Below are 13,606 nucleotides of genomic sequence, written 5' to 3'. Positions count from 1 at the left end.
CACAGTTACTTCAAAAGAGCCAGGTTTCTGGAGGACACACCGACAAGCAGGGCTGGCTCCTCGCTGTCGGAGCTGCGGAACCACCCTCTGAGCAACCTCTGCCCTCGCCTCATCAGAGGCTGTGTGCAAGTGCTCTACAGATTTGTAATCCCGGCACAGGTTGAAGCTGGGCTCTAGCTGTCATTTGTACCAAGGCATTTGGGTCACTTGGAGCCCCTTTAGGCCCTGCAAGGGGCTCTGAGCTCTCCCTGGAGCCTTCTCCTCTCCAGGTGAGCACCCCCAGCTCTCCCAGGCTGGCTCCAGAGCAGAGGGGCTCCAGCCCTGGAGCAGCTCCGGGGCCTCCTCTGGACTCTCCAGCAGCTCCAGGTTCTTCTGCTGCTGGCCCCAGGGCTGGGGCAGCTCACTTGGACATTTCTCCGGTGCTCCTGAAGAACTGCCATCCCTCCCCTAACTGAGCTCTCCCAGGGGATCTTTCTTAAAAGCAGTGCTGTGACGAGTGTTGAACTCAGCAGGGGTGATTTTGGCTGGTCTGTGAAGTCGTGCTGGCTGTCCAGAGGGCAGGGTGACCCCTGGCAGGGGGTCTGGCCAGCAGCTGGGGACAAACTGGAGATGAAGGCATCTTCAGCAGTGTTGCTGAGGGACAAACAACCCATCTGAGCTTGCGAGTGGAAGCGTCAGCTCCTGGTGGCACGGGAAGCTCGGAGGAGCATGGAGCCTGCCACGCTGGCTCCAAGATGGGCCAAAAAATGACTGCCCAGAGAAGTGCAATCAGCACAGAATCACTTGCTCTGACCCATCTGCCTGGGCCAGCAAGGAGCTTCCTTAAGTACTTCCTTAATGCACCCGTGGGGCACAGCCCATGGCACGGCCTGACACGTGCGTTTCCTTGTTTTTCTTCCCCTTTGGCACAGCCTTGGGAACGTGCTTCTTGGAGTCAATGGACAGACTGGGGTGGGGGCAGAGCAGTTCTGCCTGTGGGACACATCCACCGAGATCCTGCCCAAATGAGCTGGGCATCTCAGCCCGAGCCATTCCCTCCCCACGCTCCTGGGGAAAGGTGCACTCTGGAATAAAATGTTTGTCCTTCCTGGTAACTGCAGGGCTGGTGGCTGATGCTTGCAGGCCTTGAGTGATGCTGGTGTTCTCTGTAGGGAGGCTGTTGATGCTTCCAAGCTATCACGCGGGAACCTGGTGTCATCAGATCGAGTTAAAATAAAACCAGAGCTTAAGGCTTCCCAGCACCACCTCCTTTTGCACCGAGCCAGGAGGCCTCTCCATCACTCGAGGCCTTGAAGACCCAGCTGGATATCAGCAGGGATGACCAGCCAGGATCATACTCTGCAAGGGGCACAGAGGAGATGATCTCTGCACTCCTCCCAGGCCTGTGGGAGAAGAGAGGCAGCCATGATTCCAGAAACATGGCCAGGGGTGCTCCTTCGGGACAGGCTGCTTCTTCTGAGCCTGTGTGGCTCCTGGCCACACCCTGAGCTCCCGCTTGTTCCAAATAATTCATGCCATCGGTACATGCAAATGGCCCTCGGGTACAATTCCCTTCGAAAGAAAAGGGATTTTGCTGAAAGGCTTGTGGCAGCGTGGGGAGGGGGGTGCTGTACTTGGGGGTGCCAGAGGCAGCCCGAGCTGGGCACTCCACTCTCAGCTCTGCCCCTGACGCCAGCACAGCTCTGTCACCTCTCTGTGACATCCCAGCCTTGCCAAACTCAACAGGAATTTTGTCCCAGCCTTCACTGGAGCCAAGATGTTGTCCTTTGCCTCTGCCTGTAGCTCTCTGTGAGCTGTGACACTCCGTCTTGCCAGGCACCTGTTTCACAGCCACCACCTCTGTCCTCCCCTCCTATTACTGCTACTAAGCCCTGACTTGCATTAGCCCTAAAGTCCCCTGAGGGAGGCTCTCCAGCCAGAAAAAATCGGGCCCTGCAATCCAATGAACCAGTGAGGACTGCAGAGGCTCTGCTAATGTTTAAGGCACCCAGAGGAGAAGGTACAACAGGACAGCAAACGACTGTATCACAGAGACAAAGAAAACCCCACTCCACTTTAGAAACTCCCCAGCCCTGACAGAAGGATAACATGTGAGCCATCCGTGGCCCCCTTCCATACAAATTTCCGCCCTGGTTCAAAAGCAGGATGTGGACAGTAAATAGGGCAGTGACGCCACCGCGCTGCTCTGCCGTGCTGTTTACGAGGGTCCCAGCCCGGTGACACACAGCTCGCCTCGTCCTACGCAGGCGGCGCCGCTGCCTGCCAGAGAGGAAGAGCCCTTGGCTTTGATCTCCAGGCAAGAAGTGGGGGCCTAATCATAAAAAAGAGGAAATAACTCGCTGCACACATGCTGTTCGTGCAAAATATTAGTCTGTCCTGCCAAGGCAGAGACCTGGAGCAGCTCTCCTGGAGCTGGTCGAGGCAATGATCCCACCCCAGGTGGGATCCTCAGGCTGGGTGCTGCTTGATTCCTGGTGAGCTTTATGGTGCTTTTTCCCTCCCTTTTTTCCTCCTTTTCATTGAGAAAATGGCGTAACAAAGGGAAGCACCTTCCCTTCCTTGCCAGTAACGCAGAAGTTGACCTTGTCAGCTGACAGCCGAATTACCTGCGGCAGCAAAGGGCAAATTACCAGCGAGGTGTGTTTGTGATAGAAGCGGGAGTTCAGGCACACAGTGATTGCTCTATAAAACCAGGACATACTTTCACACGCTTAACCCGGTCGATACGCTGGAAGGGCTGCAGGCTGGGAACAGTTTGCTCAGCTTTTAATGGTTGACTCATTAGCAGTTCAGCCAGATTTGTCTATTTTCTACATTTGGAATAAAAAGCTAAGGCGGGAACATTTTCTCTTTCCCAGTGCCAGGGTGATGAACTGCAGCTCTCACCAGCGCCTCAGCAATACAAGAACTTTATTTACAGTCCACGACCTTGAGGTGCCAGCCCAGAATTACAAAGTTAAGAGGCTGGAAGGGAACTTAAAGCTCATCCAGTTCCATCCCCTGCCATGGGCAGGGACACCTTCCAGTAGACCAGGTTGCTCAAGGCCTTATCCAACCTGGCCTGGAACTCATTTCCAGGGTTGGAGCATCCAGAACTGTCCTAATTTTACCCCAGAATCCTAATTTTAGCCTGCTTTGAGCACGCCTGTGATTGCCCAGCTGCACTGGGATGTCATGTGCCCATTCCCTGCCCTCACCCCCTGCCTGTCCCCCCCTCACCCTGTCCCCAAACCCTAGTGTGCCACATCCCACACCCTATGGGGACAGGTTCCCTGTCTCTCCTCCCTGTGCCCCTCCTGCAGCCCTGGCCCTATCAGCTACCCGCAGGCCCTCGACCTCCTCCCTGTGCCTTATCCCCTGTCCCCTATCTCTAACCCCTGTCCCCGGGCACAAGCTCCCTGTCGCCAATCTCTTATCCCGTCTCCAAACCCCCACCACAGGCCCCATCCCTGGTACCCTCCCTTGGGCCATGTCCCGTGTCCCCAGGTCCTGCTCCCCACTCTCCAAGCCCTAATCACCATCCTCTCTCCTGCAGACTTTATCGAGAGGTTCTCCTGCTGCTCCCGCTTCCCTGTCCTCCATGTCCCCCATGTCCGCCCCCTGTCGCCCATCCTCTGCCCCTGCACCCCCGTCCTCCATCCTGTCCCCGTGCCCTACCCACGTCCCCCACCCATTTCTGTCCCCTCTGCCCTGTTCTGCCATCCCATCCCTGCCCGTCTCCATCCCCACTCCTTCTCCCTGCCGCCACGCTTCCGTCCCCCTCCCCGCGCCGCTGCTCTCGTCCCTGCGGACTCTCCCATCCCTCTGCCAGTCCCTATCCCCGCCTTCTGTTTCCATCCCCGCCTCTCGTTTCTATCCCCGCCTCCTCTCCCCATCCCCGCCCCCTGTCCCCGTCCCCACTGCTTTTCCGTGTCCCCATCCCCGCTGCCTGTCCCCGTCTCCCAGCCTGTGCCCCGTCCCCCATCCCCTCCCCCATCCCCGTCCCGTCCCCGCCGCGCCGGCGGTGCCCGGGTCGCTGCGGTGTGCTCCCCCCGCCCGGCGGCTCCCGGCGGCCCCGGCGGCCCCGGCGGCGGTGGCCATGTCGCGGGGGGCGGTGCGGGTGCTGCGGCTGGGCGCGGTGCCGTACGCGGAGGCGCTGCGGGTGCAGGAGCGCTGCGTGGCGGCGGCGCGGGCGGCGCGGGGCCCGGCGGCGCTGGCGGGGCCGGGCGCGGCCCGGGGCGGCCCCGGGGGGCTGCCGGGGCTCCCCGCGGAGAGCGTGGTGCTGAGCGAGCCGGCGCAGCCCGTGTACACCTGGGGGCTGCGGGGCGCGCCGGGCGCGGCGGCGGCCGCGGCGCTGCGGGCGCGGGGCGCGGCGCTGGTGGCGGCGCGGCGCGGCGGCCACATCACGTTCCACGGCCCCGGGCAGCTCCTCGCCTTCCCCGTGCTCGACCTGCGCCGGCGCCGCCTCCCGCTCCGCGCCTACGTGGCCGGGCTGGAGGCGCTGGTGCTGCGGCTCTGCCGCCGCCTCGGGCTGGGCACGGCCCGCGCCCTCCCGCCGCCCTTCACCGGGGTGTGGATGGGCGACAGCAAACTCTGTGCCATCGGTGAGCGGGGACGGCTCCGGGAGCGGGTGTGTGTCTGCAGCCGGGCTGGGAGAGCTGGGGGTGTTCGCCCGGAGAAAAGAAGGCTCCAGGGAGACCTGAGAGCCCCTTCCGGGACCTAAAGGGGCTCCAGGAGGGCTGGAGAGGGACCGGGGACAAGGGGGAATGGCTTCCCACTGCCGGAGAGCAGGCGTAGATGAGATACTGAGAAGAAATTGTTCCCTGTGAGGGTGCTGAGGCCCTAGCACAGGGTGCCCAGAGCAGCTGTGGGTGCCCCATCCCTGGAAGTGCTCGAGGCCAGGTTGGACGGCGCTTGGAGCAACCTGGGACAGTGGGAGGTGTCTCTGCCCGTGGAACACCTCCCAGTCCCATCCTGTGATTCCATGTGCACCATGGCAGGGCACGCTGGCAGGGAACTGTGGGGACGTGCCGTGGAGCTGTGGGTACCGGGGAGGGTGGGTGTGCACAGGGGAGCATGCAGGGGTGGCGTTTGTATCCAGGAGGAGGGGGCAGCATAATTTTGCAGCCCACCCAGGGCCCAGCACTGTGCACCACTGCACCTGTTAGTCTCTTGCACCCAGGGCTGGGTGCCTGCTTGCAGCCCAGTCCCCAGCCTTGCCCCCTTCCCTTGTTCCCCCTCCACATCCTGTACCTCTTCCTGGGACCCTGCAGCCTGCACTTGGGGTCCTGCAGCTATCCTCATGTCCAAGCCCATTGGACACTGCAGCAGCGGGAGGTGCTGGGGGATGCAGGGCTGGGGAGGAGGGATCTGGACATGTTGTGCCCCATCTGCCCCAGATTGGGGGAGCCTGTCTGTGGGTTTTCCCTGGCAGAATTGAGGAGCACAAGATGGTGCGGGGAGGATGTTTATAGTGATCTGGGCAGTGTGGTCACTAAGTCTCTCCCACCAGGGCACCCCTGGTGATGGTGCTGATGGGTGGGTGCTCTTGGCCCCTGCAGGTGTGCACTGTGGGAACTACATCACCTCGCATGGGCTGGCACTGAACTGCTGCACCGACCTCACCTGGTTCGACCACATCGTCCCCTGCGGCCTGGAGGGGAAGGGGGTCACCTCGCTGAGCCACGAGCTGGGGCAGCATGTCGCCGTCAGCCATGTCCTCGAGCCCTTCCTCGACTCCTTCCAGGAGGTGTTTGACTGCACTTTGGTCTCTTCAGAAAGCCCCGGGGATTAGGATTGTTGCAGTGCCTTGGCCGGGTGTTCTGGCAAAGCCACGGCGCAGCCAATGGAGTCGGGGAGCCCAGGGGGGCTCTGCTGAGACAAGAGCTCTTGTGCCTTTGCCTGTAGACTGTGAGTGGACAGTGGCACAGAGGTTCAGGCTGCTGCTTGAACATCCAAACCTCCACTGGGGCTGTTCTCTCCAGCCCCGTGAGTCTCCATTCCTCGGCTGAGACCTGCACGGATAAAAGCAGGAGTTCAGGCACACAGTGATTGCTCTATAAAACCAGGACATACTTTCACACGCTTAACCCGGTCGATACCCTGGAAGGGCTGCAGGCTGGGAACAGTTTGCTCAGCTTTTAATGGTTGGCACAGGTACCACATCCCCACGTCACTTGCTGGGGAAGTACCCAAACAGGTGCTTTTTTGGGGTTTTTTCTGCTTTTTGCCCCACAAAAATTAAAGATTTGTGTGAATGCTCATGAACACTTTGGACAAGAGGAAGAGGGACTGGTGGGTTGAGCCCTCTTCCCTTGCTGACTGGTAAAAAGAGGCAGATTTTATATATAAAGATAGTTGCTGGGAACTTTGGCCTGCTGATCCTTTTCTCATTTATTTACCCCAGACTTTATCAATGACAACCTTTTTCTCACCCTGAGCCCAGGGAAATCCTCACGTGGCAAAGATCCTCTCCCTGGTGTCAGGGAGGGTGGAAGATGGCTGTAAACGTTGGTTAAAACACTGGAGTGCTGTGGATGCAGTGGAAAAGCGGGAGGAGGAGGGAAGGGGGTCAGGGTTCACAAGGAGAGAAGCCACGGCTGTCATGGATCCTCTGGGACCACGCAGCATCCCGGCTGGGTGATGCAGACCTGCTCTCACTGGGTCTGTGGTGCTGGAGGAGGTGTTGCTGTCAGAACTTCAGAGGTCGCTGTCCCAGCTGCAGCATCATAAGCTGATTTAATGGACAGGTTTATTCGGGGGTAAAAAGTCCCCACGTCCTGCTCAGAGCAAGAGCTGACCCCCACCCACAGCCTTTCACTGCTGTTCTGGGCCTTCTCCCTGCCCCACAAGCTTTGGGTTTCTCTGCTACTGCGCAGCACTGAGCCACCCGTGGGTGCCCAATGGGGCTGGAAGCGGGGGGAAATCCCATTTCATGGAGCAGGCTGAGCTCCAGGAGGGAATGGTGAGCAGGGAGGAACATGCCCAGGCAGGCTCAGTGCCAGCATGAGGGCTCGGGGACAGCGGGGACGGACGAGGAGGGACAGGAAAGCGTGACCGGCAGCGTGTGCCGGGGGAAGCGCAGAGCCCCGCTCTCCCGGCCCCATAAAGCCCCCGGAATCCGGCTGGGGCGAGGGGCCGTGGCAGGGCCCGTGGGGCTGGGGACAGGCTGGTAGTGGCCCGCGGCGGGGCTGGGTGGCTGCGGCAGGTGGCTCTGCCCCGGGAAGGGGAGGAGGCTGGCGGCACTCCCAGCCCGGCCGGCATCCCTCCCCGCCGGCAGCGATGCTCAGTCCCGGCTCAGCCTGGCAGCAGCGCAGGCAGGAAGGGCACACGAGGTGAGTGCGAGCCCCCTTCCGACGCCCTGAGCCCCACTCCTTTCCCCGTCCCTACACCCCTCCTAAGGTGGGCCCCCACCAAGTCGTACCCCATCTGTGGGTCCCCTGCTGGGATAAGCGCAGGTCTTGCCCCAAACCTCCCAAATTCAGCCTACTTCTCCTAAGTCAGGAAGGCAGCCAGATCCGACCTCATTGCCGTGGGCTCGTGGCTGCTCAGCCCCTTCCTCCTCGTCCTCCTCGTCCTCCTCCTCCTCCTCGCAGCTGGGGTCACATCCTGGGAGGTGCACCCCGAGTTTAGGGTGACCCATTTGGGAGGGGGATGAGCTGCCTCTGCGCAGGTACAGCTGCTGGGGCAGCAGGCAAGGGGTGCTCGGGAGCTGGTGGGGGACAGGGTGGACACCTGGGGGGACTACGGCGGTTTGTGGGGCCGGCGTGCCCCAAAGGACGGCACACGTGGGGGGCTGTGTCCCCGTGTCCCTTCCTGGCCGTGCCTGCTCCGGGGCCCCAGCAAGGTGCGAAGGGGCACAGGGGAGCCCGGCGGGGCTGGCAGAAGGGCACCATGTCCAGTGGGGGATGGCAGGTCAGAGGGGCTCTGGCACTCAGTGGGAAGGGAAATGCCCAGGGGTTTTAGGGCAGCAACCTCTCAAGATGGGTTCACAGTGATTTGTGGGGGGCTGTGCCAGCTCTGCACCTTGCAGGGGTGCAGGATATGTGCCCACCATCCCCACACAACCCTGGCAAAAGCAAACTTTGAACCTAGCCATCCTGGTCCCTCGGGACAGCTGTGTCCCTGCATTGTCCCCAGCCCTGGGGAGGAGAGAGGGGCAGGCAGCTGCCCCGGAGCCCTGGGAGCTTTATCCCCTCAGTGGAAGGACTGAAATTTAGGGAGAGGGCTGTTGGGAATGCAAAGGGCTTGGCCACCCTGCTTTGTGGCAGAGGAGGTGCATCGAGGACCATTTTGGGGTAATTGTTGGGTCCCGGGAACACCTCCACTGTGAGGGCAGCCTCTTGCGAGTCTCCCTGTCCTTCCCTGCAGCCTGAGGAGGACATGGATGAGAACAACCGGACGGAGACTTGGCACCAAAGCCTGCAGGCAGTGCTGAATGCCTTAAACCAGACGCTGCACGGGGCCATCCCCTGTGCTGGCGAGCCCCCGGCCAGCACGGCGGGGACCGCACGCGGCGGCCACGCCGGCCGCAACGACAACGCCTACATGTACATCCTGTTCGTCATGACGCTCTTCGCCGCCACCGTGGGCAGCCTCATCCTGGGGTACACCCGCTCCCGCAAGGTGGACAAGCGCAGCGACCCCTACCACGTCTACATCAAGAACAGGGTCTCCATGATCTGAGCCTGGCCCACGCCTTGTCCCCGGGGAGCCACTTGGGGTCACCTTGCAGTGCACACCCCGCTCACCTGTGGGATGTGACTGTGCTGCTGGCCCCAAAGCTGCTGGGAACTCCCTAAAGCTGCTGAGAACCCCCCAAAGCTGCTGGGAACCCTCACCATGGAGGAGCTCAGCCCTGGTGTGAGCAACACCGGGATGTCCTGGCTGGCAGGAGCTGGCAGAATGTGACCTGCAAGCAGGTCCTGGTCCTGCAGACCCACCTCGGCTCCACCGTGGACATGGGGATGGCAGGGGCAGCTCCTTTCCCACTGTGGCCTGCATGGGCTGGCAGGAGTCTTCAAGGAGAATATTTCCCCATTTCCCTACTCAGATCAGCCAGCGTTGACCTCCCTGGGCTCCCAGCAGGTGTGACAGGGGTTAGCGGGTTTTTCTGGTGCTGAAACCCTGTAATGTTTGAGCTGGGCTGGGCCCTGCTTTTCTGGCAGGGAATTAAAGGAGGTGGCGGGTTCCAGGGGACTTGTGTTTGCTTCTTCTCCGAGCACAGCTGGCGTTTGGGGCAATCCATGGGGCACCGCTCTGTGCCAGAGCCCAGGGCATGCTGAAAGGGCTGAACCTGCTCCCTGTGCGCTGCCCAGGTGGATTCAAGGGCAGCCCCTCGGTGGCATCACGGCCCCTATGATGGGACAAATCCCCCAGGCTGGAGCGAGCCCCGCACTCCCGGTTGGATGCTTTGTCCCTGCTGCTGTCCAGGCAGTGCTGCTGGAGCTGTGGGCATGCTGTGAGTGTGGCCGGAGCCCGGCCGGAGGTGTGTGGCTCCAAGCATCTCCCAAAGTCTCTCCAGGCTCCGGATGGTGATGCCGGAGTCTTTCCTGCTTCCTTCCTGCTGTCAGCTGTAGCTTTGGCCTTTTGTACTGCAGGTCCCAAATGTGTTTTCCATGGGGTGAGGGCGCAGCGATGGACGGGAAGGGGATGTTCTTGGGTCCTGCTGGGCTCCTTGGCTTTGACTCTGCTATTAAGCTGGCCGGGTTTGGACCTGGCCTGTGGAGTGGCCGGTGTCCAGGACAGTAAACGTCCCTGTCCTTCAAAACGGGCTGAGGGGCAGCGCCAGTGACCCAGTATCTCGGACGTCTTAGCCTGTTCATAATGGCATAATGAATGTCTTTAATTGCAGCTAGATTAGGTGGCCCATAGGGGCCTTTCCGCCTGCATTCCAAGGTTAAACACAGTTGCAATCCTGAGCCCAAGCAGTGACGCCAAACCCTAATCCAAAATATAATAGTGGATGTGAGCGTGTTTGGGGTAGGGCTGGAAACCTTGGCACCGGCGGCACCGGGATGGCAGCAGCTCAGCGACCAGTTCCTGATTTGCCATGCCCTTGGCTTGGGCACAAAACCTGGAGCAGGGAGCCTGTTTTGGGGCTGATCCCACTGGGATTCCTGAGCCAGGCAGGGCTTTCTGGGGTGCAGGTGTCCTCCGGCACCTGGCCCGAGCGGGAAGTAGCTCGAGAGGCTTCGCTCTGTTTATCTTGCAGCTGCAGTGCTGGGAAAGGAAAATAAACCCTTTATCTGCAAATAAATCAGGGGAATCGGGCCAGGTAGGGGCAGAGACACACACCGGGCTGATCCTTTTTCCTCCACCTCCCTGGGGCTTGTCCTCCTCTAACAGCAGCCCCTCCAGTGGGATGGGCCATGGAGCAGCCAGGGCTGGGATGTGGGACCCTGCGATGGGATGGGGGCTGGATGGTGAGTGTGGTACCCCAAATCCCCCCCAGTGATGTGGAATTCTTGCTTTTCCCACTTTTGGGAGAGAGGGATGAATCTGGTGACCCCAGAATCTCTTCTGATGCTGTGACCCAAGGGGGGAAAACCCCGTTAAAGGATAACATGTCATAAAAACTTGGGGAAAAAAATGCTGCTCTTCCCTAATGTGTAAGAATCTGAGGGGGAAAATCCCTCCTGCAAGGCACAGTTCCTGCAGCAATGGTTGCCCACCCGATCTGCGATCCATTGGCAGCTCCACTGTCCGTCCCTGCCGGTCAATTCGGACCAGAGGCTGTGGCAGGGCAGGGCAGGGCTGGGGGGACGCCCCGGGTGCCCTCACCCTGGAGTCGCCGGCCGGATGCCACCAGGCTGGGTGACAAGATGCCAGTGCCACCTTGTGGCAGCTGCCTCAGGGTCCCGGTGTCACATGCCCGGGACACCCCGGCGGCAACCCTGGGGCAAGGGCAGGGACTTGTATCCGCGGCACCTCTGGTTCCTGTCTGGCTGTCCTTGTCCCCAAGGCTCCCACGGCTCCAGCCTGGCTGGTGTCCTCATGGGATCCATGGTCTGGGGCAGCTTGACGAACGTCCTCAGCAGTGGATTGAGCTGGGCTGCTCCGAGGGTACGGAAACAGGGATATGTGAGGGAAGGACGGATTTGGGACCCTCCTGAAATGGGTTTGCTTAAGGAGGCAGGGGAAGGATTTTGCAACTATTTAGGTGCTCTTCCCAGAGCCGATGGGGCTCTGGCCTCACTCCCTGGACTGCAGCCCCAGGAGCAGACGATTCCTGGGTCACACTCACAAAGCTTTTGTTAACAGCAAGGAGATGCTCTCAGCAGACAGAGAGAAGAGTTTGGAGTGTGCCGGTCTTGGCTGAATCCCTAAATCCAACTGAGCCAATTGTAGCTGACTATATTTGGGTTTTAAGCAATGCAACTAGGAAAAAAAACCAAGGCTCCTGGGAGGCCAATTTATTTAAGATTTTTTCCCTGGCACACAGCAATGGATCACGGGTGAGACGGTGTCTGGTACTTGGAAAAGGATGTTGGAATGTGTGGGAAGTTTGGGCTGACCTTGGCTTAGCGGATCAATGCTCAGATTGTTGGAGCAGCAGGAATTACAGGAGCCTGTTCCTGGGACTGCTTTGATGCCAGGCATTTCGATAAGGAATGTGTAAGGTGAAATGATAGCGGCTCAGGGTGAGAGAGCAACAGTATCAGTGAGTGCTGAGCTGCCAGCACGGGCTGCCTCGGGTCATCCTGGTTTGGAATGGGCGGCGCAGCCTGGCTGAGCCATGGGAAGCTGTGTTCGAGGGGAGCTGCTTCTCCAGGAGAGCTGTCAGTGCTCCACGGGAAGGCTGGGTTCTGGGGGGAGCGGGTGTTGGCCAGGGAAGAGCTGCTCTCCCCTCAGGAGTGCTGAGCCAGGCTCACATCACCAATGCTCCTTTGCAGCCTGAGGGACAGAGGGGTCACCATGGGGAAAGTTAATGTTGGGAATCCTGGGGCCAGTGCCGGGCCCCGCACGACAAAAAGGACACTGAGGGGCTGGAGCGTGTCCAGGGAAGGGAAAGGAGCTGGGGAAGGGTCTGGAGCCCCAGGAGCTGCTGAGGGAGCTGGGAAAGGGGCTCAGCCTGGAGAAAAGGAGGCTCAGGGCAGACCTTCTCACCCTCCAGAAAACATTAAGGAAAAAAATGGGGGCCAAGGGAAAGGACTCGCAGTCCACGTCAGGCCAGAGAAGTGCTGCACCAGCATCCCTGCACTGCAGCAGGTGGATGCCAGACAAACACCTTCCACATTGCAGCAGGGACAAGAGAGACAAAAGTGCCTCCAGCCAAAGAACCTGACCCGTTTGGAAGCTCTGCAGGAATTCCCGCTTAGGGTCAGTTGCTTGAAGTCCTCTGTGGCCCTTTTCCTCTGTTTTCTATCATCCAAGTCCCCTCTCTCACCCCAGGCTTCTACCAACTGCTTTAGATAAAGATGTGGGAAACCAAATTAATTATGTTCAGGTATGAAAAATATTTATTCTGCCCCTCTCGATTTCCTGTCTGTCAGCCCTCCAGCCCTTGTGGGAAGATGGATGCATCCCTGCAGTGGCAGAGGAAGCATCAGGTCCTGGCAGCTCTGCTCCAGAGGATACTCAGCACAAACCCCATCTCTGACACATCCCTCTTCCCTGAGGCAGGAATATTTGCTGCTGCAGCTTTTCCCACTTTGCTGAGCAGTGCTGGACACAGCCCCTGCTATTGCCTTACCCACAGAAGTCATTTTTCAAGGGTTTTGTTGGTTTTTTTTAATGGAAGAAATGCAGCATTCAGAAGACCTTTCCAGTACAATTTTTTTTCCATTTTCCATACAACTCGCCCCATACTTTGGGATTAATTGGGGTGAAAAGCCTGATCTGCACTCATTCCTTGTCCTCTCCCCAGAGGACATGGGCCCATCCCATCCCATCCCATCCCATCCCATCCCATCCCATCCCATCCCATCCCCTTTCTGCCGATGGATGTGTCTGCAGGGCACATGCAGGGGCTGCTTATGCTGAGAGGGGAGGATTAAAAATAACCAGGTCTGAGTCTGGGTTCTCCTTGGTAAAGGGCAGACACTGAGGGGGGAAAATGAGGGAGCTGGTGACCAAAGGCAGCTTCCCTGGTGTCCCGAGGGCAAGCAGGAGAAATGGAATTCACGCCAGCAGCCCTGGAAGAAGCTCGTGCCCCAGAGGAAGGGAGGATGTGGGAAGCTGCATCAACGCCTACTCCAGAGGGGTTAGGGTGGGAAGGGGTGATAAACCCAACTCCCCTGTGCTGGCTGGCTTGGGGCAGCTGCCTCGGGTGTGTGCTCATGGGCAGAATTGGACTTCTGGTGCATTTTTGTCTCCAAGCTGCCCCTTAGGACAACTCCCGCCACCTGCATTTCTCAGCTACAGTGGGGCCAGTGACCCAGAGAGCTGAGACTGGGAATGGTGAGGGGAGCTGCTCCTGCCCTCCCTTTGGGACCAGCGCAGAGATTTTTCCAGTGGCTCTGAGCTGCTCGTTACAAACTGCTTTAAAAGCATGTTTGGAGTGTTATGCTCCTGAGGAAGCTCAGGAGTGTGTTGCTAGTGCCAGAGGGTGTGGGATCAGGCCTTCCCAAAGCTGACATCATGAAGCATCGAGCCAAGGACAGTTGCAGAACTTCAAAAGCCACTT

General features: G+C 59.5%; 2 protein-coding genes across 2 annotated transcripts; both read left to right on the top strand.

The window, feature by feature from the left end:
- The first annotated feature begins 4,078 nt into the window (after positions 1-4,078).
- LIPT2 (lipoyl(octanoyl) transferase 2) lies at positions 4,079-6,351 on the top strand. Its single transcript, XM_039566608.1, has 2 exons — positions 4,079-4,583; positions 5,541-6,351. The coding sequence occupies exons 1-2, from the start codon at positions 4,079-4,081 to the stop codon at positions 5,771-5,773; spliced, it is 738 nt and encodes a 245-aa protein (XP_039422542.1). The 3' UTR covers positions 5,774-6,351.
- A 781-nt stretch (positions 6,352-7,132) lies between these two features.
- KCNE3 (potassium voltage-gated channel subfamily E regulatory subunit 3) lies at positions 7,133-9,172 on the top strand. The gene is made up of 2 exons (XM_010413289.3): positions 7,133-7,313; positions 8,350-9,172. The coding sequence occupies exon 2, from the start codon at positions 8,362-8,364 to the stop codon at positions 8,662-8,664; it is 303 nt and encodes a 100-aa protein (XP_010411591.1). The 5' UTR covers positions 7,133-7,313; positions 8,350-8,361; the 3' UTR covers positions 8,665-9,172.
- The last annotated feature ends 4,434 nt before the right edge of the window (positions 9,173-13,606 follow it).

Source organism: Corvus cornix, chromosome 1, assembly GCF_000738735.6.
Source record: "Corvus cornix cornix isolate S_Up_H32 chromosome 1, ASM73873v5, whole genome shotgun sequence".
NCBI lineage: Eukaryota > Metazoa > Chordata > Aves > Passeriformes > Corvidae > Corvus > Corvus cornix.
This window is presented reverse-complemented; position numbering and strand designations above follow the sequence as displayed.